A 26386-nucleotide genomic window follows, 5' to 3' on the forward strand; every position below is an offset into this window, starting at 1 on the left:
GGATGCAGACAATGACACATCTTCACCTTACTTCGAAGCGCGTGCGCTAACCAATTAGCCACGGAGTTGGCTTTTTTGTGTTTATCAGTTCACCAAATTAATTTATTCGTCATTCAAGATCCAGAGGTAGAAAAGCAACGTAAAATAACGAAAACAGAAAAAATACCATTCACTTATCATCACCCAACAATTTCATGCTGACCAAATCCACACACGAACCTCTTTTGGCATTCGTTTTGCAGAATGGCCTTGGGGATTAAACATCGCCCATTTACTGGTTCAGCTCGAAACAATCCAGGTGACCATGTTATCGAAGCTTATCTTCAATCCTTCACTCAACTTCGCTATTTGCTTCTTACAGGTTTGACATCTTAACAGAACTTCTATCGAACATCGCTCATAGAGTATATTTTACCTATCAGCTCTTAATTAACCTTCTAATTTTCACATATATTTTTTATTTTTATTTAGCGTCGCTTTTCTTCCACTTTTGGGCAATCGCGACGACGAAGATGAGTGAAGATAAAATAAATATAACATTCAGAAACAATACCAATGCCCAGACTGGTATTCGAACCTAGGATCCCTGACGTAAAATCGTCTAGTGCTACCACTCAGTCATTTGTCACATAGAAACACACTTACACACCTCTTCCTTACATACGTATGTGTTTTGTTTTACCTGCTGCACTTCTCTTATGGTGAATTCTAACCCCTCATTTCAGGTTTATCTCATGTTTATAGCTATTGCTTTGTAGTGAATGATAATCCTATTACGCCATGTGAATCTTACTCCAACAAAAACCCTGTTAGAGGATGGAAACGTTACGTGTGTAATGTTGTTAAAAGTCTGCTTTGGTTAGCTTTTTTAGTGTATTGAATGAATATTGCATTTTCATTTCGTGTTGAGGCATATTTTCGTCACCTAGATTTTGCATTTAAAATATGTAGGTCCAGTATATATTAGTCATTGTGAATTCGAGTCAATTAAAACATTTTGCGTTGTTGCGAGATTATCTATGAGGCATAATAAATAAGTAGAGAAAATGCAACTTGTATATCAAAATTGCTATGTCCAACTGATCCCCGAAAGTATTGTTTAGCACGTGGGTGATTCTCCAAAAAGTGAACATTTTGAAAGCAAAAATTTGCGAATTTCAAAACTGTTCTAAAAAATCTGAAAAAAATCACACTTACTCTACATGAGATCATAAACAAGGGAAAAATAAGGGGAATACACCTTCATGCTCCAAAGTGGTTGAAACAAGGCATTTAAATTTCAGCCACCAGGAGAGTGACGGATGATACCAGGAGAGTGACATAATTAGTACTGTTGTAGCTTAGCTAAAATATTACCCCAAAAAACACACACACATTCCAGGAAAATAGAAAAATTATTATTTACTAAATTATAAAATTGAATACAGCTGTTGAAAGATAAAGTAAAGCCTCTAGATCAGCCATAACTTGAAGCTGAGCCAAAAATATAAAACACAACGAAAGCTTTATATGGAGCGGCCAAAAAACAAGGTATTGGTTTAGCCTAAAAACTGTCCAGGAAGCAGAAATTTGCAACTCTATGGCTGCTTCCAATGGGTGTTGGAGGGTTAATTTTTTTTATGACATCTTCGATGGGGTAGTCATGGATGTCTTTAGTTTTCGGCCAAGACCAGGATGTTCTTTTGGAATTGCTTGGTTCCATGGCATTGATGAAAAGTTTCCCTGGTCCAAGTTCAATTATTTCTCCAGGGAATATCAGGTTTTCATAGTGAAATATGACCCATTCTCCTATATTGTAAGTCTGCATCAGCTGGGCTGAAATTAAAATAAAATCTAACATATAATTTACTATATAATGATAACTTTTAATGTGTGAATGTTAGTAGCAGGGCTACTTTAAATTATTGCAAACATTAAATAATTTGAAATTAAATTTGGCCTTTAACTGCTGACCTCATTATATAGCCCACTTAGAGTTCTACTATTTTTCATTTATATATAGTTTATTTATCTTATTCTATGATTAAAGTATGCATTGTTCTTTATATCTTTTAATCCTTTGTCTACTAACAATTTGAGAAATCAAGACAATTTAATTTATTTTACTTTTAACATACAGTAGGTACCGGTATTAGATTTATGTAGGCCTACTTATGCTTATATCAAAAACTAAAATTGTAGGTATACTACAAAATCTACTATAAATTGTAGATGAAAAATTTTAAAAAAAAAATTGTCGAACATACAATGTGGACTAAACTTAGTCAAATAAAATCAAAGAAATTTTCTTACCTTGTGTCAGATGAGTTGAGTTTGAAACAAAGATTCCATAATGCTCACAGTTTTTGTCAGCCTTGCATTCTTCACAGCTTAGGGTCCTGTAGTTCATCTTTGTGTCAGTCTCTCCAAGTGCAGCTGTGACCTGGTGAACCTTCATTGTTCCTTTCACAGCTTTTAAATCGCCCGCAGATGACAAAAATGAATCAACCCTCAATATGATGTCCTCCTCAACAACCCACAATTTGATGTTTGGACAGTTTTCTTTCCAAATTTTCTCAAGAATAATGATGTTGTTAACATCATATCCCAAGGAAACCATGTTATCCGCTGTACGTTTCAGGCAGCCACCTATCCCATCAGGGGCACCTTTTCCATGACCAGCTTCTGTGAAGTTCCAAATTGCCTTTTTGATCCTGGGGAATTTCTCTTGTAGGTATTTTTCAAGTAGGTAAAAGTTCTTTTTGTTTCGGTACTGAGTGGATGGTGAGTCGGACAAGAAATGGAGAGCTGTAATTCTTTTATCTTGTAGCACGTCTGTCAAAATAGGCTCAAGGTGTGCCCAAATTGCAGATGGATCATGGCGAGGGCTTTCTGACAGTGTGCAAAAAGAAACTGGTTTTATTGAAGTGTTGTCCTCAGTCATGTGGTATGCTACACCAGTATGAAGCGTAATTTCATTCCTTGAAGCACCAAAATGCATTGACTGGACTTCTTTAGCATACTTAAGTGCATAGTTTTCACTAAAATCTATGTGAATTAATGCTTCCTCACAACTCAGATTTTCTTTAAGCTTTCTTAAATACTGGTGCTGATGTCTAATGTTTGCAATGTGGATCATGAACTTCTTAATAGACATTTCCAAATCATCAATGGCTTTTCCAATAGTACTTGTTATTGCATCCTTTTTGATAATCTGAACAGTTTTCTCTTGGTCTTTGATTTTACGTTTTTCTTTATGCAACATCCACTTCTGGTATGTGAAAGTATCATTTACATTGAAGTCATTGTAAGGAATCGTGTTTTCGTTGCAGTCATTACATTTTCTCAACAGGCAAGCCTCGCGATTTTTCTCACAACACAAAATTTCAGCCAATTCTTCTGGGTTCTGTGCATCAATCACCTTACTCTTGTTCAGTTTATCGACTAGCATTTCCATGTTGTGATGTACTCTACACAAACATGTGTCTCTGCCCTTAAGACTTGGTTTGACAACCCAGAACGGACGTAATTTACAATAAAATGAATAACTTATAGAAACACCAGGGTTCTGTCTTCTAAATCGTTTATGCAGCTCGTTCATTGTATTATTGAGGTATCTTTTCTGCTTTTTAATTTTATTTCTGGTAATGAAATCTTTTTTTCCAGGGCTGACGGTGGTATTTTCATCATCATGAAAGAAATGGTCAACTTTTTCCCTGATCCTTTGCTTCAATTTATTCTCATTCTGGGCAACCACAGTACGAATTCGGATAAACGGCAATGCTTTTTGCATCCTATACTTTTTTATTATCTTTCCACTCAGAGACTCCTTCAGGATTGTTTTGGTCTTGTAAGAATTGATGGATTTGAATGTGTGAGCTATTTGTGACTTAATGACTTCTCCTGTGAACAGTTCTCGTCTTACATCTTCATCAACAGTTCTGCCTTGGAGAAAATGTTTAACTTTTGTGCGAGGTGTCATCTGTTCTTCCTTATTCAGTCTTCTTTTCTGTTCAATTTCTTTCTTCAACAGCCTTTCATAACGCTTCCGATATTTTTCAGCTCTTTTCTCACATGCATCTAAATCCAGCTTCAGCCTTTTCAGTTCTCTCGATTTCCGTACATCATTACGACGCTTTCGTTTCCTTGTTTCAGCTATCCTGCCATCGGAGTTTTTCGACATGACATATAAAGATGCATCGCTGAACTTATTTGTGTCTGGAGTTATGCTACTTGAGGCACGAGTAACAATTTGGATTCGAGGACTTCCATTGGTGAGGTTTGTGTTTGGATCCGGAGTAGCCTGCCTACTTTCTGGTGATAGTGAAACAGGTTCTCCATTTACTAATTGATCAAGTTCTTGACTTGGATCATCAGGGTCACTATCAGAGGGTGTGTTATTCTCTACAAACTGGTTTGTTTGCTGTTGAATTTTGCTTTTCATTCTGTGTTTCTTTTGGCGCACTCTCCACTGTTGCCTTGTAGCCCTTTGGTCTCTTGTTGATTGTTGTGTAATTAGTTTCACTGTTCCCTTGTTTTTTCTTGATTCATATTTTGTTTTCCACTTGGCCTTCTCAATTTCCAATTTTTGTGGGTCATTTTTCAATCTCTCGTACCTTTTCCTTTCAGCTTCTCTCTTTTTCATTAGCCTCTCCTCTCTAGACTGTGTTGTCTTTTTTTTCTTTCCTGCCATTATTAGTGATGACTCTGAAAGAAATTATTTAAACTGATGTCAAATTTGATGGCTTTATTTTAATATTATTTTTATTTAATTAAATCAAACTGAATAATTCAGTGTGTTCCAAATTGCATAAATTGTCCAATAAAGGTAATTAAAAATGTAATTTAGGTTTAGTTAAAAATCTCTTTAGGTATGGGTTTTTTCTAGGTTTTAAATATACCCTGCAGTGCAATATTGAAATAGCCTATGGCCAGATTCAATTTAATGATAATTTTTTTTTTGTGCTATCTTAAAATGTAATTTTGATTATAGTTTGTGGCCAAAATGCTAACACATAGAAACAATTGAAAAAGTTAGCCTATATAAATGTAGGCTGCACTATTTAAGAATTGCTGAATGGTCACCCAGCTCAGTGCTCAAAAGTATATTTTTATGTATTTTATAGGATCAATATTGGGTAAGTAAAAATGGCCTGATAAAAATTGTAAAATTCAGAACTTGGGCCTGATGTAAAAGCTCCATTACTCTGTGATAGTGCACAGCAGCTGTATAGGCTTACAAATCGAATGTACACAATGAAATTGATCCGAATTTGTTCCCTTCATGTGATAAGTGTCACTCTCCTGGCTGATAAGTCACGCTCCTGGCACAAGAAATACCAGGAGTGTGATATTATTGCCAGGAGTGTGACAGCCAGGAGTGTGACATTTGGATGGATTAGGCCTAATAATCAAAGCCTAGGGCAAAAGTTGAGATTACAAATTTCTGTCAGGTGATGACATTGCTTAATGGCACATAATCATAGTTATTTCAAAATATTTGGGTTATTATTTGTTATAAATAAGTTAACCAGGAGAATGACAGCAAAATATGTTACGAACCTGAATTTGGAACTTCCCAATTTGATAAAAACACAAGGACAAGTAGCTCTTCCACAGTACTCTACAGCTCAAACAAGATGGCTGAAAGAAACATTGTTGCCAGATAACAAACCAAAAAATCCTTTTCTTTCACTGTAAATATTTAAAAAATTCCTTGAGCCAGGAGAGTGACATGAAAACTTCGGACCCACTTTGAAGTGGTGTAACAGGATCATGTCAAATGATTAAATTTAAAAAAAAAAGTTTTTTTATACCTTCAACTATGTAAAAATGAATAATATTAATGAAACTTATGTAATGTTAATGATAACATTTTAAATGAGTATAGTTTGTTTTAACAAAAGATCCGGACATACCAGGAGAGTGACTTTTAGACCCTTATACATATTTTATATTAAAAAATAATTAACTATTTCTTTTTGTATACATTGGGATGGCTAGAGGTCAACTGCTTCTACAAATTAAAAGAAAAGTAAACTTTTTAAGTCAAGTCATTCTTGAGTTATTATACTTGGACATGATATTGCTAGGTTTTTGGAGAATTACCCACGTCACATTTCAAGTATAGTCCATGATTGTATCTAGTATATGAACGAGATGTGTCCCTCCTCTCAAACAATACGTGGCTTGTCCCCACCGAACGAAGTGTGTCACTTATAAATTAAGTGCCCGAAAGCAGGTATTAGTCATGAACAGAACAAAAAATACTCCTGAGCAATTACAAATTTTATACTCCAGTTCATGGCCGGGAGTTATTGACGGTCTCTCCACCTTATCCTCTTTAGGTTCCGGGTTCGAGTCCTGGTCTGGCAATCTCTTTTTTAAGTGTCTCTTCATCAATTTAATCTCATTATCATCCATCTTCATAGTTTCGATTAATTGTAAAGGTGACATAAACAACGCAAAATAAGAACAAATACAAATAATTGTAAAATGACTACAACGTCAGAACTACATTTGAAAAGTAAAATGCGAGCAGAAGGTTCATCTTCAAACAGGCATTTGGGGAGAATTGTGTAGACAGACAGCATGCTCCCGAAAGTTGCCAATCCACGTGTAGCATGACCTTCGATACTGGAGTTGAGTTGTGCTTTTCAGGAAAGTTTGCTCGACGCTCCTCAAGCGTCTTATCAAGATTGCCTCGGTGTTCGCAGCATTGCCAACTCATTTCTCGTCGAGAAAATCGTTTCTCTCCTAATTCATTTGCTGTTGATTGTACGTTCGTATGGAACTTGAAATTATCGTATATGTACGGTAATGACCACACGGTTGGCAACGTTGAGACTCAACAATTCCTTCCGCGTATTTCCTCGTCCTATGTGCTTCTGTTTTGAGAGTACATTCTTTCCGCAGAAGGATTACCATCCATTCTGCACAAGCAGCACTTGAGCTGTATTTTTGTAGTTTGTTTCCACAAATTTATGAAATGCCCAACCTTTAGCCCATTACAATCTTACATTTCTAAAATTAAGCCTTCTTACGTTCAGTTGCTACAATAGTCAACACAAGTTTTTAAAACAATTGCTTGTTACAAAAATTGTGTTAGACTTCAGCCACTTGCTTAAGACAACAAAATGCTGAAGTTTTCTTAGAATTTTAGACAATTTGGAAGTTTTATTTCTTCAATCCGAGTGACATAATTAGACAAACAGAAATTTATTGAGATTTAATATTTGTAATATTTTAAGGCATTTTACTTTTTGATGAAATGTTCTCCATTTTGCGTCGAAACTGTTCACGTTCATAATTAGACCTCGGATTTTTAGGTTCTAAAAAGTGTGCTTTTAGGTTCCTAAAATAGGCTCTAAAAATCCTAAAATAGGTCCTAAACATCTTTAGTTAGGATCGAGAAATCCACAGTCAAACACCGCAATTTTGTCTGTGTGGATGATCTTATATGCTGAAAATAATCTTTCAACAAAAACAGTGGTGCAAACTTCAATGCTGAAATGTTAGTTTCCAAGGCGTGAATGCCACAAAGCACCGAAGTGACTCGAATGTGATCAAGACCACACAGATCAGAAGTTTGCACTTTGGACTGTACTGGTAACAGTGGCACCAGACATTGTGCTTACTTTAGAGCTTTAAAAGAGCACCATGGACTTGGAGGAAGGGATTTCGACAGAGAATTCGTTTCAATCACGTTTGTCATTGCATTTCTTGTGACCAAACAAAGCAAATGCCTCTGTGTGATATAACAATTCTGTAAAACCTTTAAAAATGTATAAAAACCTAAAAAAGGCTTGATTTAGGCGCATAAACCTAAAATAGGTTTTACCAAGCAAAATAGTTTTTTTAGGCACTATAAAACTTCAGGTTAAAAACCTAAAATTCGACGTCTGGTCATAATTAACAATGCTTTCCTTGGGCAGCTATTCTCCGTCAGTGGATGGACTGCAGTTTTAATTGTAGTTGGATGAGCTGTATAGAGCCAGTTACTTATTACCCAAGGCTACAAACAGGAGAACGCTCTGTAGACAATCTTGTTTGTCGGTCTCGGCTAATTTTCACCTCCGAGCGTCGTTAATCGATCCTAGCCTCTAGTAGCAACAGACGGTGACGAGCAATGCCCTTTGGGCTGGGCTGCTATCGTTTTATAGGCTCTGCGCTGGTATAGAATTATGTTGATCTCAACTAGTGTGAAAAGGATTGGGAGGTAGGGAACTGGTAGGCACGGTGTTTGACAATGAACTACATTTATAAACTAACACAGGAACAAGAAATGTGCCCTGGAATCTTCTCTCGATGTAAACTCGAATAAATATCTATTTGTTTCCCTTCCTTTCCAACCAAAATTCGTTCAACGAATAGCTCATTTCGGTAAGCACTTTAGTAACGACGAAAACGAGACGTTTCTTAAACTCGAGAAGTGGTTTAGTGCATAACGTGCAGCAAGGCATGGGTTTTTCTTTTTGGCATTGTTCCCTCATCCATTCAATCAACTCATCGTCGCGATTAGCTTAAAACAGAAAAGCAACTAAAATAACCAAAATACGAATGCAAAATACCCAGAGGTATTGAGTGTCTGGCGTCTGGACTCTTAATCAGTATAGTCCTCCGTGGGGCTCGTATTGTATCGTTCATATATGTTTGTGGTTGCTCCCTCATCCATCTCATCATCATTCATCTTCATATTCGCACAAAAGTGGCACACATCGAAGTAGAATCAATTCAATCAATTGGTAATCTTAGACAAGTGTCTAGTACTTAACACACTCTATCCTGTGTTTCAACTTCACTCTATCAGAGGCGGCCAGAGAAATGTCTCTTGCATCTTTCATTGGAAACTAACGTTATTGCTCATCATTCTATAGGCATGTTATTCGGCACGTTATGCTTGTGCCACCGTAGTTCTTTCGCCACAGTAGTCTGCGCAATGTTCTATTACAGTTGAATAAGTGGCGAAATTTGGTCTATTTTAAGTATATTTTAGGATATGATCCTGGTTATGATTTGTGTAGAGTACAGTGCCTTATCGTCGTCCTCCGTGGCCGTGCGGTCTAAGGCGCTGTGCTTTGGTCTCCGACTGCGGGATGGCATGGGTCCGAGTCCGCCTGGGTTCTGTTTCTGGGTTCTCACCCTGTGTATAGGACTGGTGGCAACCCACCATCGTGAGGAAATTGGGGAGCTACGAGTGAGTTGCGTAATCCGGTCTCGGAAATCTCCTATAACGACTAGGGGTTCGACGTGCTGACCCCACGTCACCCCATTACCAGTTGAAGATCTCCACACATCTGTGTAGGAATGTGAGAGGGACACTGGCAGTCGGGAGATCTGCCTAGGTCCTTCAAGGGCTGTCGAGCCACGGGTTATTTTTACAGTGCCTTATCAGTTTTACATTGCAAATGTCTGATTTGTCTCGTTTTGAACGAACGATTTCCGGGAAGATGGATTTGTCGATTCTTTGGCCCCGACGGTCATTGGATTTTTTTCTCTGGGAGATATGTGGCATAAAAATCTGAGTTTATCTATATATCATTGCCACCAGTTTATTTGTATCTTCAGTTTCTAATTTATTAATAATTGAAATGTGCCAGACATTTTGTGTACACCCGGTATATAACTCAAGCAGTAGAAATCTTATTTTGCATTCGGTCTTCTCGATGCATACTCTTGGCTTGGGGACTCGTAGCGTAGGAATCTCGAGTTTGATTGCCTGTAGGACCTCCTAAAGTACGATTTCGAATATCTTTGCGGACATAAATCTTGCTAAATTTTAACCTTAGATGGATGTCGTGTGCGATCAATCGTATTCCAACCCTATTGTTCCGAGTAAGTTTGTGAGTCATTCGTAAGAGAATCTCGATCAGGAGATCAAACCGGGAACCCTTCGTGGAAGTCAAGACTCCTTTTCATATCAAAGAGATACTGCGGTCGTATTGATCTTGCATGTGAAATTCTAACTGCATGCTAAATCGAGACCCTCAGAGAGCCAGTTGCGAAAGGGAGAAAAATAACGTTTCAGTGATCTCCCCCCCCATCCCCCTCTGCTTCATTATTGGACTTGGGTGGCGGAAAAGCTGGTCGTGTTCCATTGTTCGAAACCAGCGACCTGGAAGTCTTCTTAAGCGGTTGGGTAGAGATGAGTGATGTAAAAAAGATTTTTGTCTAGTATAGTGGGTCGTCAATACTTCTTGTACTAACCTGACGGTAAGAGGCACTTGAGATAACAGACGTGGTTGAAGGATTCTTCCTGGTAACTGATCAGTTGTGGTTGATTCATGACGAATCGTTTGGACTTTAACCTCTCTTCTTTTATGAATATACCATCAACGTTTCAGAGACTCGATCTGTCTCCGTAGTGTGTGTTGTGTCATATAAAGATGGTCTCCAAACACAGGATGTATTTGAGGAACGCGGTTGATATGAACGGTAATATCTAAATAACACTGGTCAGCATTTTGAAAAAGAAAATATATTTTCAAACCAAAAGGCAATTCTAGAGGTATTTGAATGCTGATCACGGCAATGGCATCCATTTTTTCCCACCACGTCAGGATTTTTCACAATTTCACAATCAAAATTCTCATATTCACCACTTTATTACATTTATTACAGATCTCAACAAGATAAATTTATGGAAGGGATATTTCGGTTGTTTACAAACCAATAGGTGATTGTGGAACTTTTTTGAATGCTGATCACGGAAATGACATCAATTTCTTCTCATCTCGTCAGGATTTTCCCCTAAATCAAGATTTTTCTTCGTCACTATATTATAACATTGAGTATTGGGCATTTTGTTAAGGAAATTTTGATGACGGTTTTCGAAAATAAAACCTATCTAAGAAAAGTCAATACATTGTTTATGCTGATTTGTCACGTGACGGTAGAAGATGGATTAAATGTTTATAATTCTATATCATTTATTGTTCAAAATTGGAGGATTTGTTTTGTAGACATTAATATTTCACCACCATCTAAACAGAGCCATCTGTTGGGGAAATAATGGACCTACACATTTTGTTGTGAAATTAAGGCAGTTAATATATTGCTGTTTTCTGAAGAAAACTAGATGAATAACAACGGATTTCAGTTTTGGAATCAGCATGCTGAAAATATTCAGAGACAACAGTCATCTGCGAGACATCGAAACCCATGTCGACCAGTGTAATCCTCCTAGACATAAGAATACCTTCAAAGAGATGGGGGATATACGTACATGAGATAGTTAAATTCTTACGAAATGGCATTTTCTATACAATATTACAATAGGAACAATTACAGTATGTTTTTTTTTTTTTTTTACTAGAGAAACAAGTACAGATATTACAGTCAACACAAAGCAGATTCAAAGCCCTACCATGGTTTTAAGTGCTTGATACGGTAGGTAAGAATTTTATAAACTATGGTTATTCCACTTTTGTCTCCCGTGGCGTTGTTTCGGAACATGTGCTACAGTTTCAGTGCTATAAACAGCAACAGAATTATATTATTATTTTTATTCATTTGCATTATATTGTATACACAACGGTGCTCGGTTAACTATTTATGTTCGATTTTCCCCCACGCTCGGGTGACTATTTTTATTTTCCAAACGCGAATTTGGTGCTGGAAAATTCGAACAGTGTTTTGTTCACATAGATTTCTGTCCTTCCTAGGATGTTCAGTTGTTGGTTCATTCCGGTTATTTTTTACGCCAGATGCTCAGTTCTTTTTCATCCTGGTTCGTTCAGCATTCAATCGATCAGGATAATCAGTGCTTACTGTTGATGTGATGTTATGTACAATAATTTTGAATGGCGGACTCCGGACCCCACGGGTCCCGGATTCGAATCCGGGCATGGGTGTTCTTGGTGAGCGTCCCTTGATTAATTTCATCACATCATCAGTCATCCTCATCTTCGCGATTAGCCAAAAGTGGCAGAAATACCAACAAATCAATCAAGATCTTTGAATGAACTTAGGGGGATAAAGTACATTTTGGCACACTGTGCATATTTATTTCCGTTCTGTCAAAATACATGCTAGCATTGAAGCTGTAAGCGCATTCTCAGTCGTGTTTTGAGGTAGATAAAAATTAAAACTAAACTCCGTAGCGCAACAGCGCTTTTGAGGACCAATGCCTTCCAATCGGCTTTTGTTTGGGTAACGCGTGGTCAGCTCATAGAGTTCCATCGCTGATGTTTTCTGGCTTTCGAGACGGAAGCTTGCCACTCGCCAAAATTTTGGAAACTCCCACCCAGAATGGAGCCTGGGACCGCTCACACCAAGAGCGAGAACGCTACGGTGAAGTTATATAACGTAACATGTTCCGGGGGGGGGGGGGGGGTTACTTAAAAAAAAGTTGTAGTTCAATCAATAACCCGTGTAAAATTCCAACCATCAGGTCTCGTCTTTGGCTCCTCCATGAAGCAAACTACTCAACTATTTTTCAAGTTTTATCCTGCGTACTATGCAACTGCACCCAACAGCAACGTGAGTTTGATTGCATACCCATCAGGATATCACAACATCGCGCCGACAGTAATTTACATGAGCATGCATGAGCGCTTGCATGAAAAGACGACGACGCCTATTTCAATAAACACATGTGAGTTGGATACATGTTGTTTTCATCGTATTCCAGCAGTCTGCCTGAGTGATGAATTTATTGCATGTCTCACGTGGATTGGCAACGTTGCTAAACTTCTTTTGTAAAAGACTCTGCTACATGGTTAAAAAGCGCAGTCAGCATGGTAAAAATCGTGACAGTAAAAAGAAAAATGCCCACGCAAGAAGTCGTAAATTAGTTGTGTAACCTGCAGCATCAGACTAGACAGAATAAAAAATATTGAGGAGGAAAACTATACCATAATTGACGAATTCTAGTTTTTGGAAGTGCCTGCCTGCTTGGAAATCAATAGCAGTGGCCACGGAGTATGAGTTTCTATTTTTATTTTTCTATTTCTATTATTCTATTCTACTCCTGTCAGTTTTCTTCTGTATTATTATTATTTTCATCGAGGACTTTACATACTTTACACGTCTTACTTTCACTAACTGTTAAAATCATTGTCACATCCATACTGTGAAGATGAGAGACCTGCAGACAAGCACACGCATCTTTTATTGTCACAATCCATCCAGAGCTTGTCTTGTTTTCGTCTCGAGATCAAATTAATTTTCTCGGCCTCGTCTCTCTCTTGCTTCCGTTTTGAGGGTCGCCTCCCAAGTGCGGGGTTCGAATCGCGGTTTGGGTATTGAATCCCATCACCAATTTAATCTGACCATCAGACACACTGATCGTCGCGATTCGCCTACAGAAGCAGAAAGGGACGTATTCCGAATACAAATAATACAAAATCGATTTATTCTTGATTTGAAAATGCTTGTCTTGTTCTCGGTTTGTTATCAATATTTGAACTTTCATTCGCTCTCGAAGGAGAAAAACCAAGTTTCGAGGTAATCGATACATAATTTAAAAAGCACTAAAATAAGTTATAAATAACCCATATAAATAACCTGAATAATTCGCAGGACATACCAATTTTGATTTTGGAGAAATTTTCATCGCTTTAATGTGTCTTTAGACTAATCCCGACACATACATATACACATACATATTCAAATTTACTAATATGTCGAGCGACAATAAGTCTCAGTCTTGTCTTTTTTATATTTTTTATACAGATGTCTCATTCTTCTTCGCTTAACACACTTATAAATTCGAATTGAGTTGAACATTCAAGATTTGACATTATAGAGACATCTAGGTCAAATATCTGCCACCATGTTGAAATGGAGTAATGAAGAAATAGGGCTTGTTTTTAACCTAATTTTGTCCCAAATTGTACCGTGCACAACTTGTGCTTGTGTATGTGTCAGACTAATCTAACCCTCAGAGATGACTAATACAAACTAATTTCGCCCCGGATAAACAGCTATATGTCAAATGTGAAGGCAAATTAACAGCCCCCAAAATGTTTTGCACCCTTCCTAATAATAAAAACTCGCACAATCAGTTCTCAAGCGGTCTGACATTAACGAAAGATTCCACTAGATGCTGAGGGTCCTTTCTTCGTAAGGTCTGTGCCAATCGTTGAATAGAGAAGTCAAGAACACTTGTGATAGCATCTGCAATCGACCCAGCACAGGGCTTCAGAACATGCCATATCTGCGTTGGACTGTTTTCCGATTATCTCTGTTCCGTGCTTTAATGGATTCTATTTTTCTTGAGGATCTCTGTGGGATGTATGTTGCAAGTATCCCATCCCAGAGAGTAATTTGGCAATTGTTATTCTAACCCATATTTATTTAGTTTCTCTTTGTTCGGAACATGTTGTGCTAGGATTTGTGGGATGTCACGATGGGATTTTTTCAGAGAGATGTGTGTCAGCTTACTTTCAAGGTATCGCACAATGGGACTATCCGTGGGCCAATGGAGCAGCTGTAACTTTTCCTTTTATTCAATTATTTCTTCACTATCTGTGCTAAAATCCTGAACTAACGTTCAGGTTTTCTGGCTGTGTCCGAAAGCTACAGACTTGAAGTATGGTCTTGTCAAAAGTGACGTCACCTCTTGCAGTTCGAAAGCGTAAATTAAACGAGGAATCGAGACCACAGTGCCTACACACATCGTTCCAGGCTTGAGTACTTGATTCGTGCACTCGTTGTTCATTTCTTTGAAATCACGGAGGTAGAAAGTCCCCAAGTTTTTGGTTGAAGTTTTCTAATGTGTGTAAATGTATGTATAAGAACATTTTCAAATGCTATGTGATTTCCATGGTGAAAACAAGTGTTAAAACACGGGAAAAACGTGTTCTCAGTTTTATCTACTGATCGTATTTGGCGCTGCAGTCGAAGTGCAATTCGAAAGACTTTCACTTCTAGTCCACGACTTCAAGACCGAACTGCTAGGACCATTCTGGGAGGATGTTCGCTTCAATTACGCTCTTGCACCTTTCGGACACTGCCAATGCTTTGGAAACTTGCATTACTTTACCCCATCCCCCCCTAATGTCACTTGTCCTTTGTTTTAAAAGACACAGTCATTCTTATGGAACTGTGAACCTGTTTCCTTGAATTGTTTGTTGATAACGACTGTGCCTTCGATGAAGACACCGTCCCGTCCCATCTCTCGCCTGAAAACAGCAGAATTAACTGCGAGGTTTCGTCCAACTTCCACAACAAAGTTGTTCAGAAACATTGAACGTGCACATCGGAACAAAGTTAGTTTGTTAAAATTAATAAATATAGCAGGCTACCTATTTTAAAAGGCAAGGAGTATTGTAAACAGAACCATTCACTGCGTAAGATGCACAAAACAGAGAGATAATAATTTCCATTCCATATAGTATTGTTCCGTCTAACAAAACAGGAAAAACACAAAGCTTTTAAGTATGTTATATATTTTACTTTTTTGCGTATCATGTCACATTCAAAACTCTTTCTTGTACACACAAAAGCCGTTCGGTACTTTTTTTGTAATTAAAGTTGAAAAACATACAAAAAATGTGAGAAGTTGTAAAAATATTTCATGCGCAATGTGTAATTAGAAGCTTGCAAGTAAAACAAATACATGTACAGTCACCGTAAAAAAAATTGGACACCTAGATCCTGAAATACTCTCTTGCCTGCAAGGCGTTGTGTGTGCTGCCTGACTCTTCGGGGCTGTAGAAGTTGCCATTGAAAATTTGCTGTTAAAATCCACTTATCGCCTTAGAGTTATGCAACATACACAACATATTGCAGGGGATCGAGTATTTCAGGATCTAGGTGTCACATTTTTTTTACGGTGACTGTACAATAAATTACTGTCAGGGAATTACTTTTCATTCGGCACAATGGAACACTTGATTTCTTGAGGGAAATGTAGAGAAGAGGACGGAAATGTTGATATCGAACTTCCTTTCATGCTTTGCTGAAGAAGACAAAAAGATGCCAGAAGCATCACTCTCTTTAGTATTTCGAATCAAGGAATCCACATTCACTTGCAATGATTAAGCCTTAATGAGCCTAGAAACAAGATGAGGAACATCTAATGACCAGAAGCCTGAACAGAGGAATACGACTATTGGGAATCGTCCATAATTAACGACAGAAACAATCCAGTCGCATGTCTGTAATTGGCTTCTTAAAAGATTACAGGGCAAATGTAGATTTCCAATGAGAGAGAAAGGAGACGTGATAGTCCTTTAACCGCTGAGAAATAATACAGGGTGGAAAGCAGACCTCTATCGATTCGCCATTTTTTTGGGGGGGGTGAATATTTAATGGTGCTTGTTCTTGGAAAGGGCTGTTCGGTGACGAAGCTGAAAAGGAAGAAGATTATAAATAATTTTTGAATGAAGGAGGGTAGAAGAATGATTTAGGGAAGACACGGAAATGGGTTCGATTTTTATTCTTTTGTAGCATTTCCTTCTGTTCTGATAGACGTGTAACACGTCAGTGGCCGAACAAGAATTTCCACTTTTGGCTTGCGAAAAACTGAATAAATTTTGCATTGGTAGCTCTGAATGGCAGCTAATATTAATAATCGTCGTTCGTATGACTACATTTAGTCAGACCTACGCAGATTGTAATAGAATAAATTCAACAAAAAAATACATACATGAACATTCTACTTGTTCCCGTCCTTAATAAGAATCACTTCACACTATCCTTGGCAACCTACGTCAAACACATTTTTATTGTCCACTAAGTTATCATCTAACCTTTAGCTAGACGTCATTTACCTTTAAGAACGACCGCTGGCGTAGTGGTAAGGCCGATGAATTGTAATTAAGAAGTCCCAGGTTCGATTTCGGGTGGAGGCATATCGAACAGTGATTCGGATTCCGCATTAAACGTAGGTCCAGTCGGGATTAACCTGAGCGTAAAGTGGACTTAGAACAAACTTCTTATCTACTGTGACGCTGTAAAAGTTCATTTCTTGCCATACGTGCTGCAAGACAATGCGCATGTAGTGTGTCTAATCTATCATAACTTTAGAAAACTTATATGGGCTTTTGAACCCATACATGTTAATAAACTGTGGAAGTTAGAGAGGTCTTAAATACCACACTTCATTAAGTTACTTACTGCAAATGCCCTGTTTCTATAAGAAGGAGTGCACTTACCAGCATATGCTCGAATGTCGTAGCTGGTGCCAATAGGTGCTCCGTTGTATTCCTTCGCAGGAACAAGTTGGACGCTGGGAGGTGCCAAGTGGGTAACTTCCAACGAGAAAGGGTAAGCATTTGGTCCAAGTCTTTTCACTAGTGCCTCCTATTGGAAATGAGAAAAGAAAATGAGCTTGTTCAGTTTGAACAGGATCTTTCAAAGTGACTACATATGAAGTTTTGCGTGTTTTTCTATGCATGAATTTGGACGTTGGGTTCAGAATTTAATTTAGCGAATTAACCAAATATTTTCGTCCTGTTTCAAATAAGCGAAAGTGGACAACTGTTTAAAAAAAATAGCAAAATGAGAAACTTTTTGTATTACTACAATTATGTAGCTATGTAGCCACACAAAACCGACATTTTCCCGGCTTGTAGAATATATCAAGGCGAACAAATTCTCTTAAGATCGTTTTTCCCGTTGAGGTCAGTCTGGTTTTGTCGCCAGAATATATCTAAAAACAGGAACTATTATTCAATATGTATGCAACCACGTAACACATTCATGGTTGCCACTGGTGTTTATTTTATTTTTGGTTGAACAATATAATAAAAGCTTTGGCATGTTTCAAATACTCTGTACAACAAATTAAGATAATGCTGCATCCTAGAGTGAACATATTCCGGACTAAACTTACGAATTATGTACCAGCGTAAAGGCATAAAGTGGATAAGTGAAATATGTAAGGATGGTGATACGTGCCTAATTTGAGGGAAGAAAATAAATAAGCCCAGCGAATCCACCGCGACGGAGCTTCTTCTAGAATGATACTGTATCTAGCGTTCCATCGCTTTTGGTACGTTTTCTGAGAGAAGAAATACATGCAGGTGTCAACCGTGAATCTGTATTGTGTGGTTGCATACACATTGCATTTTTTTAGAGTCCGTATTGTCGAAACGAGACATTAACGAGCAAAATATTATGAGTAAAGTTTGTCGGTGTTGCGTACGGTAAGGCACAGTCGCTCTCTTTGAAGCTTCATGAGCCCCAAGCTTATAAACTATAGGGTGCATTCATGTGGACCAGAGAATGACAAAATATGCTTGTTGCAACAAAAATGAAGAGAAGATAAAAGCTTGTTGGAAAAAATAAAATCTTGGATGCTTGAAAGCAATGCATTAATATGAGTTTATAAAAGAAAATTGAAACCCTCCTCCTCCTCTCTAGCTCCTTCTCTCTCGCTCTCTATGCATTTGTTTGTTTCTTTGTGTGTGTGTAGAATCTGATATCGAGACCTTGCTTTCAAAGCGAAAAGGATATTACAAAGCAAAATAAAATTGAAATGGACATTGATATCAAAGAGTAGTCTATGGAGATCTCTTTAAGAAGAAAAGAGAAATGACATTTTCAAAAGCAGAGAGAGAGAGAGAGAGAGAGAGAGAGAGATATTTGATGAACTGTACGCACAAAACTCAAAGAGACCGGTGACCATTCTTTTATATTAACTGATTGATCTTTTAGTGGTCCCTTGCAGGAACTAAGAGTTGTATTGATTTTGTACATTTTTCCCCACGAACCTACAAGTCGCGTTTCATTTACTTACGGCAAAGATGTCGTAGGCGTACTTTATATTAATATCCACTTCGCATAGAGACTGGACGGCAGTGTAGTGTAAAACGAAAATTAGTATTCCCACAGGAGAGCTTGATTGAAATATTTTTTTGATATTGTGGGGGCCCTATTCACTATGACACGTCGTAAATGTTACTTCAATCATGTTCTTGCAGTTTCTTATTTATCGTCGCTTTTCTGCCTTATGAACTGATGAGTGGTTCATAAGTGAAATGGATGAAAGGCTTTTAAAAAAAATCTTGCCAGGAATCGAACCTTCGACCATGAGTCCAGCACTCAACGCGCTCAGCTACCGACTCACTCATGTTCTACCGTTACGGTTTCGATGATAATATGTTACGAATTTTGTTCGTGATTATCGTACATGTAATTTCTTTTTAACTGTGTTGTCGTTTGCACCTTTCGCATAAAACAGACCAGTCTATTGTAAAAAAACAAAACAAAAAAAACATTGATACGTGTCTGCTTAGCTAAAATATTGTAAATATAAGGTAATCGATTTCTAAAATTAGTGGCGTTGGATTGCATACGTACAGGATAAGTCGAACGTTGTAGCTCTGAAATGAAGTGGTAGGAACAAAATGTTCATTAACTGACGTCTGTTGCTTACCTTCATAGCCGCTGCCACTTTACTCATTTTATAATTACCAAGAAGACTCCTCCGTGGCTGAGTGCTCTAATTACGATCTCACTACCGAAGGCACAGAGTTCGATTTTCACTCGTTTCCACCTTCATCAGTTTAATCTAATCTTGATTCATTCTCGGAGTGTAAGGGTGACATTTTCGTAAGGCACCCATATTTCAACCTCTTTTTCCCACGTAGTATACGAGCTCTGGCGTCTGGCAATATAATCCTATGTCAGGCTAGTGTTGTCTCCTATCCATGTGTGTTTGTGATTGTCCCTTCATCAGTGTTATTTTATCACCATTCGTCCTTCTCTTCTCGATTAAGAAACGCGAAGTAAATCGTCAATGATCCATTCTCATCGTTGTGAGGGCATGGATGTTTGTGAGTGTCCATTCATCATATCATTACTCATCACCATCTTCGTAAATTAGCCAAAAGTGGCACAAAAAGCGAAATAAAATGAAGCATATCATCGTTTCGCTTAACTTAATAAGGAACCAAATCGAGATTAAATAACCGAAAATAGTTGTGCTTGGATTTTTTTTCCAATATTACGGCGCTTCTCTGCCACATTTCGTTAATCGCGACGATCATAATGCATGCATATGAGATGGAGACACAAAGGAGCACCAAGACGATTCGAACAATGGGTGGCGAGATCATGCAACTCGCTCAGCCACCAAGCGTCTGCAAAAGGGGCTGCACCTAAAGTTTTGAGTACCCCAACCGGAAATTGAACCTGGGACTCCTTGACAGCGATAACCATGGAGGAGGCCTTGCACATACGTATGTTCGGCAAATTCATATATCTACGGGCAGAAAAAAATAAAGATATATGGCTATAGTGAAGCAAAATGATTCCTGGAGTGGTGTCGGATGAAAACAAACAGTGGTGCGGAAATTGATGACACACACAGGGGATGATTTTTCATCTAGAGCGCCGAAACTCTCGCAAATTATTCTCACTCTTACTGCCCATTCCAACGTTAACAAGACACGTGGCGGCTTTAATAGTGGGCTAGGAATCCCCACGTTTCATTATTTAGTAGAAACCAGGGTTGTTAGAGGTACAGGAACCCATAAATTCTAATGCGTTCTATTAGGTTCTGCTGCAGGTCCGGAACTTTTTTTCTCGCACAATTTAAATTCGGTCCAAATTGCGTATTGTTACATTGAAAAAAGGTTTCTGGACCGTATATAAATTGATGCGAAAAAAAGGTTCCTGGACCGAATTGTAATTCATTCTGGAAAAAAAGGTTCGTGGACCGTATTTAAATTGATCCAGAGAAAAGGTTCCTGGACCTAATTGACATGCTTTAAATATGAAAAGGTTATACACTGTCTAGAACTCATTTACGTTTGCTCATTTTCTCTCCCAGTCCGGGATTGAATTTCTTTACAATTCCTGGACCAGGGCGATCTATGAAAAGTTGCCTTCTAAAAATGTCCGCGAGAACGTTTTACATTGGAATGTCACACTGCGGTTGTAGAAAATGTAGCGCAGGGAATAAATCAAAATGCTGTTGTTCTCTCGTGGGCCAGGTTCAAAAACTCCCTTGTCGAAGAGTTACTGTACATAACACAATGGAGTTGCTCTGGCATCCGATCCAGGATCCGCAGCCAATAGGAGTCGTCGATGAGGTAACGTGAGGCTCCTGTGTTCTCAACAGATATTACAACAGGGAACGGCAGTGCTGCTACAACCAAGTGAAGGAACGCGCGAGAGAGAATGGGGCTACATGGATAGGGCCAACGTGACTGCAGCGTTTGCGTTTCGCCCATTTCTACGTTGTACCTTAGATTCTCGAGACAGCCAGCACCTGGATTAGTATTTCATGCTCGCAAGTGGATAATTGTTTATCGTCAGATCCGTATTCGATCCAAGTTGTGTATTGTTTCATTTAAATACGAAACTTGGAGCCTATTTAAAACTGATTCGAAAAAAAAGGTTTCTGGACCCAATTTAAATTGATCCTGGAATAAAGGTTCCTGGACCGAATTTAAATTGGTTCTGAAAAAGTGTTCCCGGACTGTATTTAAATTCATCCGGAAAAAAGGTTCCTGGACCGTATTTAAATTCATTCAGAAAAAAGTTCCTGGACCGTATTTAAATTCATTCAGGAAAGAAGGTTCCTGGACCGTATTTAAATTGATCGGGAGAAAGGTTCCTGGACCGAATTGAATTACTTTACAGATAAAAAGGTTCTATACGGTCCAGAACCCATTTACGCTTGCTGATTTTCTCTCCTGGACCGGAATTGAATTTATGTAGAATTCCTGGACCTTCAACAACTTTGGTAGAAACCTTCACTGGACCTAACCCGACATGTTAACTGCTATTGGAACGCCGGCCTCCCCGATGACGCAGTGGTAGCGTCGTTTGCTTGTAATCAAGGGGTCCCGGGTTCGATACCAGGTGGAGGCACATAGTGGTTCGGATCCCACTTTAAACTGTAGGTCCAGTCCCGATTAGCCTTACTGTGCATAAAGTGAACTTAAAACACGAAATCAAACCAAGCTATTGGAACGCCGCTGGAAAATCAGTGTAATCAGCCGAAACGCGCTTCGCAGATGTCGCCTGGTTGCAATGCCACAATCGACGTTCGTAGAGCTGGAAACAGTGAGAGGTGGTGATGAATGAAGGAGGAGAGGTGTGATCGTACCAATCGCCATCACGAAGCCGAGAAGCGTACGGGTTGGAACCGATTAGCCAACTCACGATTTCGGCATCATAGGGCCCTTCATTTTCATCCAATCATAATTGATACCCATCGTGACAATTAGCCAAAAGTGGCACAAAAGGTTCACAAATACCAAATACGTTAGATCTGTAACTGCATTAATATGGTAGATTTCCGGTTTTGTGTTCCTAGGAACTTTCCTTGTTCAAGCGCACCCTGCATCTTGAAATTATCCGAGGGATGGAATGGTGTGTATTTTAACTTCTCTCTTGGCCAGTATCGCCTGGTACGTAATTGATTGTAGGTTAGCGAGACATTGGCAACGTGAGCTGCAGCCAAGTTGTGTGTCCTAATGTATATACCCTCCACCCCACACATACATAATTTGTGTGTTATCTTAGTATTGTTTTTATTTGTGCCGAGCGCCGCTATACCGTTGTCATCAAGGATTCTTGGGTTCGATTTCCGGTGGAGGCGCAATACAGTGGTTCAGATCTTATTTTTAACTGTAGATCCAGTCTCGATTAGCCCATCTCAACATAAAAGTGGACCTAAACTTTAAAATAGACTGAAGGAAACCTTGTTTTAGACTTGAGACATTTTATGATAGTTTGGATTTTTCAAGATAATGATCGGGCGTGTAAGTGGTGACCTTCTGGTACTAAATGCCAACATCACTTCCACGTAGTACACCTCGGTAACTGCTTTTTGCAGGCCAACGAAGCTCTGGCGTCTGGACATACGGCCAATATAATCCTTTGTAGGGCTGTGTGTGTTGTCCTGTGTTTTGTCCTTGTTTGTGCTGAGTGCCCCTTTACATCCTCAGCTTTTAACTCTGGTAAAAATATTTTAGTCCTCAGACACGTGTTTATTTTAGTAATGGTAAGGGGCTGGGCCCGTAGAATGTGACGGGTGCAAATTGTGCTGACGCACCCACAATTTTTGGTCCAACCAATGAAGTTAATGATCCATCCTTTCATCCTAGAACAGGGTGGCGACAGACCGGGAAAAGTCAGGGAATTTGAGGTGTCAAAAAAAGTCAGGGAAATGTCAGGGAATTTCGTCTTCATTGACTTCGAACACTCTTTTGACGAAAATTGTTATAACTCGGGCACTATGGGAGCAATCTACTTCGGATAACTTTTGTTTTGCAGCTAAAACATTAGCGCATGCAACGGTGTACAATTTAGAACACCGGACCGAGGATGGGGGCTTGGGGGGCACGTCCCCCGAATTTCAACGGAAAAGACAAAAATCTGGAGTTTGCCCGCTCTTCTTCCGCTATTTTGGGGAGAAGGCGCGAACTTTAGTATTCTTTTCAAAGAATGGACATTTCTCAAGAGAATGAAACATGTTTCATGTTCTTGGGTGCCATACAAGTTGAATAATAAGCCAAAATGTGATATATTTTTTTTTACGAAAAATAGGTAATTTGCATTTTTAGAGGAAAATTGTTATAACTCGGGCACTAAGGGAGCAATCTACTTCGGATATGTTTTGTTTTGCAGATAATTTAGAACACCGGACCGAGGATGGGGGCTTGGGGGGCACGTCCCCCGAATTTCAACGGAAAAAACAAAAATCTGGATTTTACCTCCTCTTCTCCCGCTATTTTGGGGAGAAGGCACAAACCTTAGTATTCTCTTCAAAGAATGGATGTTTCCAAAGAGATTGAAACATGTTTCATGTTCCTGGGTGCCATACAAGTTGAATAATGAGCCAAAATGTGAAACTCTGTTCGGAAATGTGGCATGGATATGTTTCGGAGAGGGGGGAGGTTGGTCATCAATATGAATTTCCCAGGCTTCCTCCAGACCTGTGTCAGAGTTTCCACCCAAACATAAGAGTATGAAGGTCCAAAAAGCACATTCATTTCGTAATCAGCACCATGATACCATATGGTATCATCGGGCCAGTACGACCTTACTCTGATGATACCATATGGTTGGTATCATTGGGGGAGTAAAGGTTAAGCCTCTAAATATTACGTGGAAAATGCATTGAATTATCATTTTTTCTTGTCCGTATGGGAGTAGTAAGGGGACTTGTCAACAGATGGAGGGGATAAGAGCGGGTGGCGCCGTCGGATAGTTGTTTGACGTCGTAGTAAGAAGGCATTTTGTTGGGCAAACTGAAGGAACATGGAAACAAATATGTTCCATTCATACATACGATTTTTGTCGAATATCGCCACCCGACGAAGTATCTCACTACAACATGCGACAGAAATTGCATGGACTGCAACATCCAACAAAAATCGCATGCATAAACAAGAAGAGCTTTAGACTGCAAATATGCTGCTGGAATTTTATTACTCTTCTGGCTCACTTCACCTTATTGAATGTAGCAGTGCTTACGAAGGCTTTCTTTTATCATCTTGACGTATTACTGGTTTCGCACAAGTTAACATACGTGTACAATGACATTGCAATATTCTTAGATATCAAGAAGAATCCAACCAAACGGGATATATATTGAATACTATCACGAAAAAGTGAAACATAAAACTGCATTGGTGAACGTTATAAAAATTGGCAAGTGCATGCTCCCAACCTCAAATTTACTGCAACACCAGTATTGAAATGAAATTAACGCCACTCTCTGTCCTGTCTGTTTAATCTCATGAGAGATGGTCTTAAATCTCTCACTGAGTGAAGTTAATGTCCAATATTATGAAATAAAATACTAATAATAAATACGTAAATATTTTAATATCATATTTACTCGAATCATTCAATCATAACAGCAAATCACTTCCTTCAAGAATTGACTTTTCTCTGCCAGCCCTGTTAAATTCTCACTTTCCAGCTACTGATTTATACGAGGGATGGCCAGAAAGTAATTTTCAATTAGTAGGTACATTGATTTTTCGCAAACGCGAAAACCGTGAACAATGCTAATTGCTGCGAAATTATGTTTAGGAATGTGCAGTGATGTCTGGACACATTTTTCGCTCGTTCGAAATATCGAAATAATGCGAATTTGGCATAAAATGCTAATTGTTGGCGTTTTTATCGATTTTTTTTAAAAAAATGTCCTAAAACAAAGAAAAATTCCATGAAATCCAACATTCTTGTCTTTTCTAGGCCATGTTTGTCTACATAGAACATGCAAGTTTTCCAACATTTTACTCAAGAGTAAACTATAGAGTTATACGTACGTGGAATAATTCCGACAGCCACATTAAATCATTTATTTCCCACGATTTTTTCAACTTCTATCAAAACGATTTGCATCACAGAGCAAAGTGGCAGCGTTCTAACAGGAGATCGAGTGCGTATTTACCGTCACACGAGAGCCACATCTTCGTATTTGTCGCACGAGATATGTTTTGAATTACCAAGCTAAGTGCGCACCATCGGCATTTGTCGAGCGAGTAATAATGGAGCTCATTGGTTAAGGCGTCTGACTACTATGCGAGAGACCCCGGGTCGATTCCCTGCGGGGGAGAACCGGGATGTTTTCCACCTATTCAAACTGCTCCGGCGCCCACCCAGCATCATATGAAGCTATTACCTTGAGGAAACTTTGAGGGATAAAGGTAACCAGGAGTGTGGTGCTGATCACATCATCCCCACCTTCAGCCGCCATTAAGAAAGTGTGGGGCCCTAACTCCACACCAAAATTCCATTATCTAAAATCCTTACCTTAAAATTAATAAAGGGGTATGGAAAATAACTTTCCCAAAATAACTTTCAAGATATCAAACTCTCGCGAAGAGGCTTAAGCCATGTGACTTACAATTTGAAACAGTAGTTTAAAAACACCATGAAGGTATAATTTCAGATATTGCTAAAATGAAAATGTGAATTTTGGGAAAAATAACACCGTATAGTAAAAAATAAAAAATAAGAAAATTCACCAATTTGAAAAAAATAACAAAATATCAAGGTCCCTACCGATTAGGCATAAATAAAACAAGAATATCAGTTGTAATTTATTGCATTAGTAACGGTGAGTCCTAACCTAATTTTCGGCATAATCACCACCGTTGTTCTGACATGTGTCGTAGCATGGCACTAAATTTTGTATGCCCATGGTATATGTGTCTGACAGCAAAGACTGAAACTATGTCTACCGCAGTGTAGCTGTCAAATCCTTGCCCTGCCAGAAACCTCTTCAGTTAAACAAAGAGATGAAAGTCGGTACATTCAAGGCCAGGGCTGTACAGGGAGTGGTCTAAGATCTCTCACCTGAAGTGATGCAAAGGGCCCGTGTGTACTCAGCTGTATGGGGTTGTGCACATTCGATTGGCCTTCCGTAAATTGTCTGCACCATCGTCTGACCATACTATCACTCACGACGTCCGGTCTGCACAACTCACACGATTGCTGGTGGCTCTGTGCCAAATTCTGAGCGTGCAATGTAGGCTACATCGCA

The 26386-nt window shown here is 38.8% G+C and overlaps 3 protein-coding genes across 3 annotated transcripts in view; 1 reads left to right on the top strand and 2 right to left on the bottom strand.

Annotated features, from left to right (window-relative positions):
* Positions 1-26386, top strand: part of LOC145991001 (14 kDa phosphohistidine phosphatase-like) — a 665202-nt gene that overhangs the window by 59679 nt on the left and 579137 nt on the right. The gene's annotated exons all lie outside the window — the stretch shown is intronic.
* The window catches only part of LOC145991000 (phosrestin-2-like), a 343551-nt gene that overhangs the window by 13738 nt on the left and 303427 nt on the right, over positions 1-26386 (bottom strand). The window contains exon 5 of the mRNA XM_083126651.1: positions 17082-17229. Coding sequence (XP_082982777.1) covers positions 17082-17229 — 148 coding nt within the window. The remainder of the gene's footprint in view (positions 1-17081; positions 17230-26386) is intronic.
* LOC145990999 (uncharacterized) lies at positions 1116-6014 on the bottom strand. Its single transcript, XM_083126650.1, has 3 exons — positions 5542-6014; positions 2293-4686; positions 1116-1815 (listed from the first exon to the last, which is right to left on the bottom strand). The coding sequence occupies exons 2-3, from the start codon at positions 4670-4672 to the stop codon at positions 1544-1546; spliced, it is 2652 nt and encodes an 883-aa protein (XP_082982776.1). The 5' UTR covers positions 4673-4686; positions 5542-6014; the 3' UTR covers positions 1116-1543.

Source organism: Lepisma saccharinum, chromosome 8 (genome assembly GCF_977018435.1).
Source record: "Lepisma saccharinum chromosome 8, izLepSacc3.1, whole genome shotgun sequence".
Lineage (NCBI taxonomy): Eukaryota > Metazoa > Arthropoda > Insecta > Zygentoma > Lepismatidae > Lepisma > Lepisma saccharinum.

Excerpts from the sequence above, each read along its gene's own strand:
- LOC145990999 (XM_083126650.1), bottom strand. The coding sequence starts at position 4,672 with ATGGCAGGAAAGAAAAAAAAGACAACACAGTCTAGAGAGGAGAGGCTA. Across the intron at positions 1,816-2,292 it reads CTCAACTCATCTGACACAAG|CCCAGCTGATGCAGACTTAC; the intron begins GTAAGAAAATTT and ends TTTTAATTTCAG.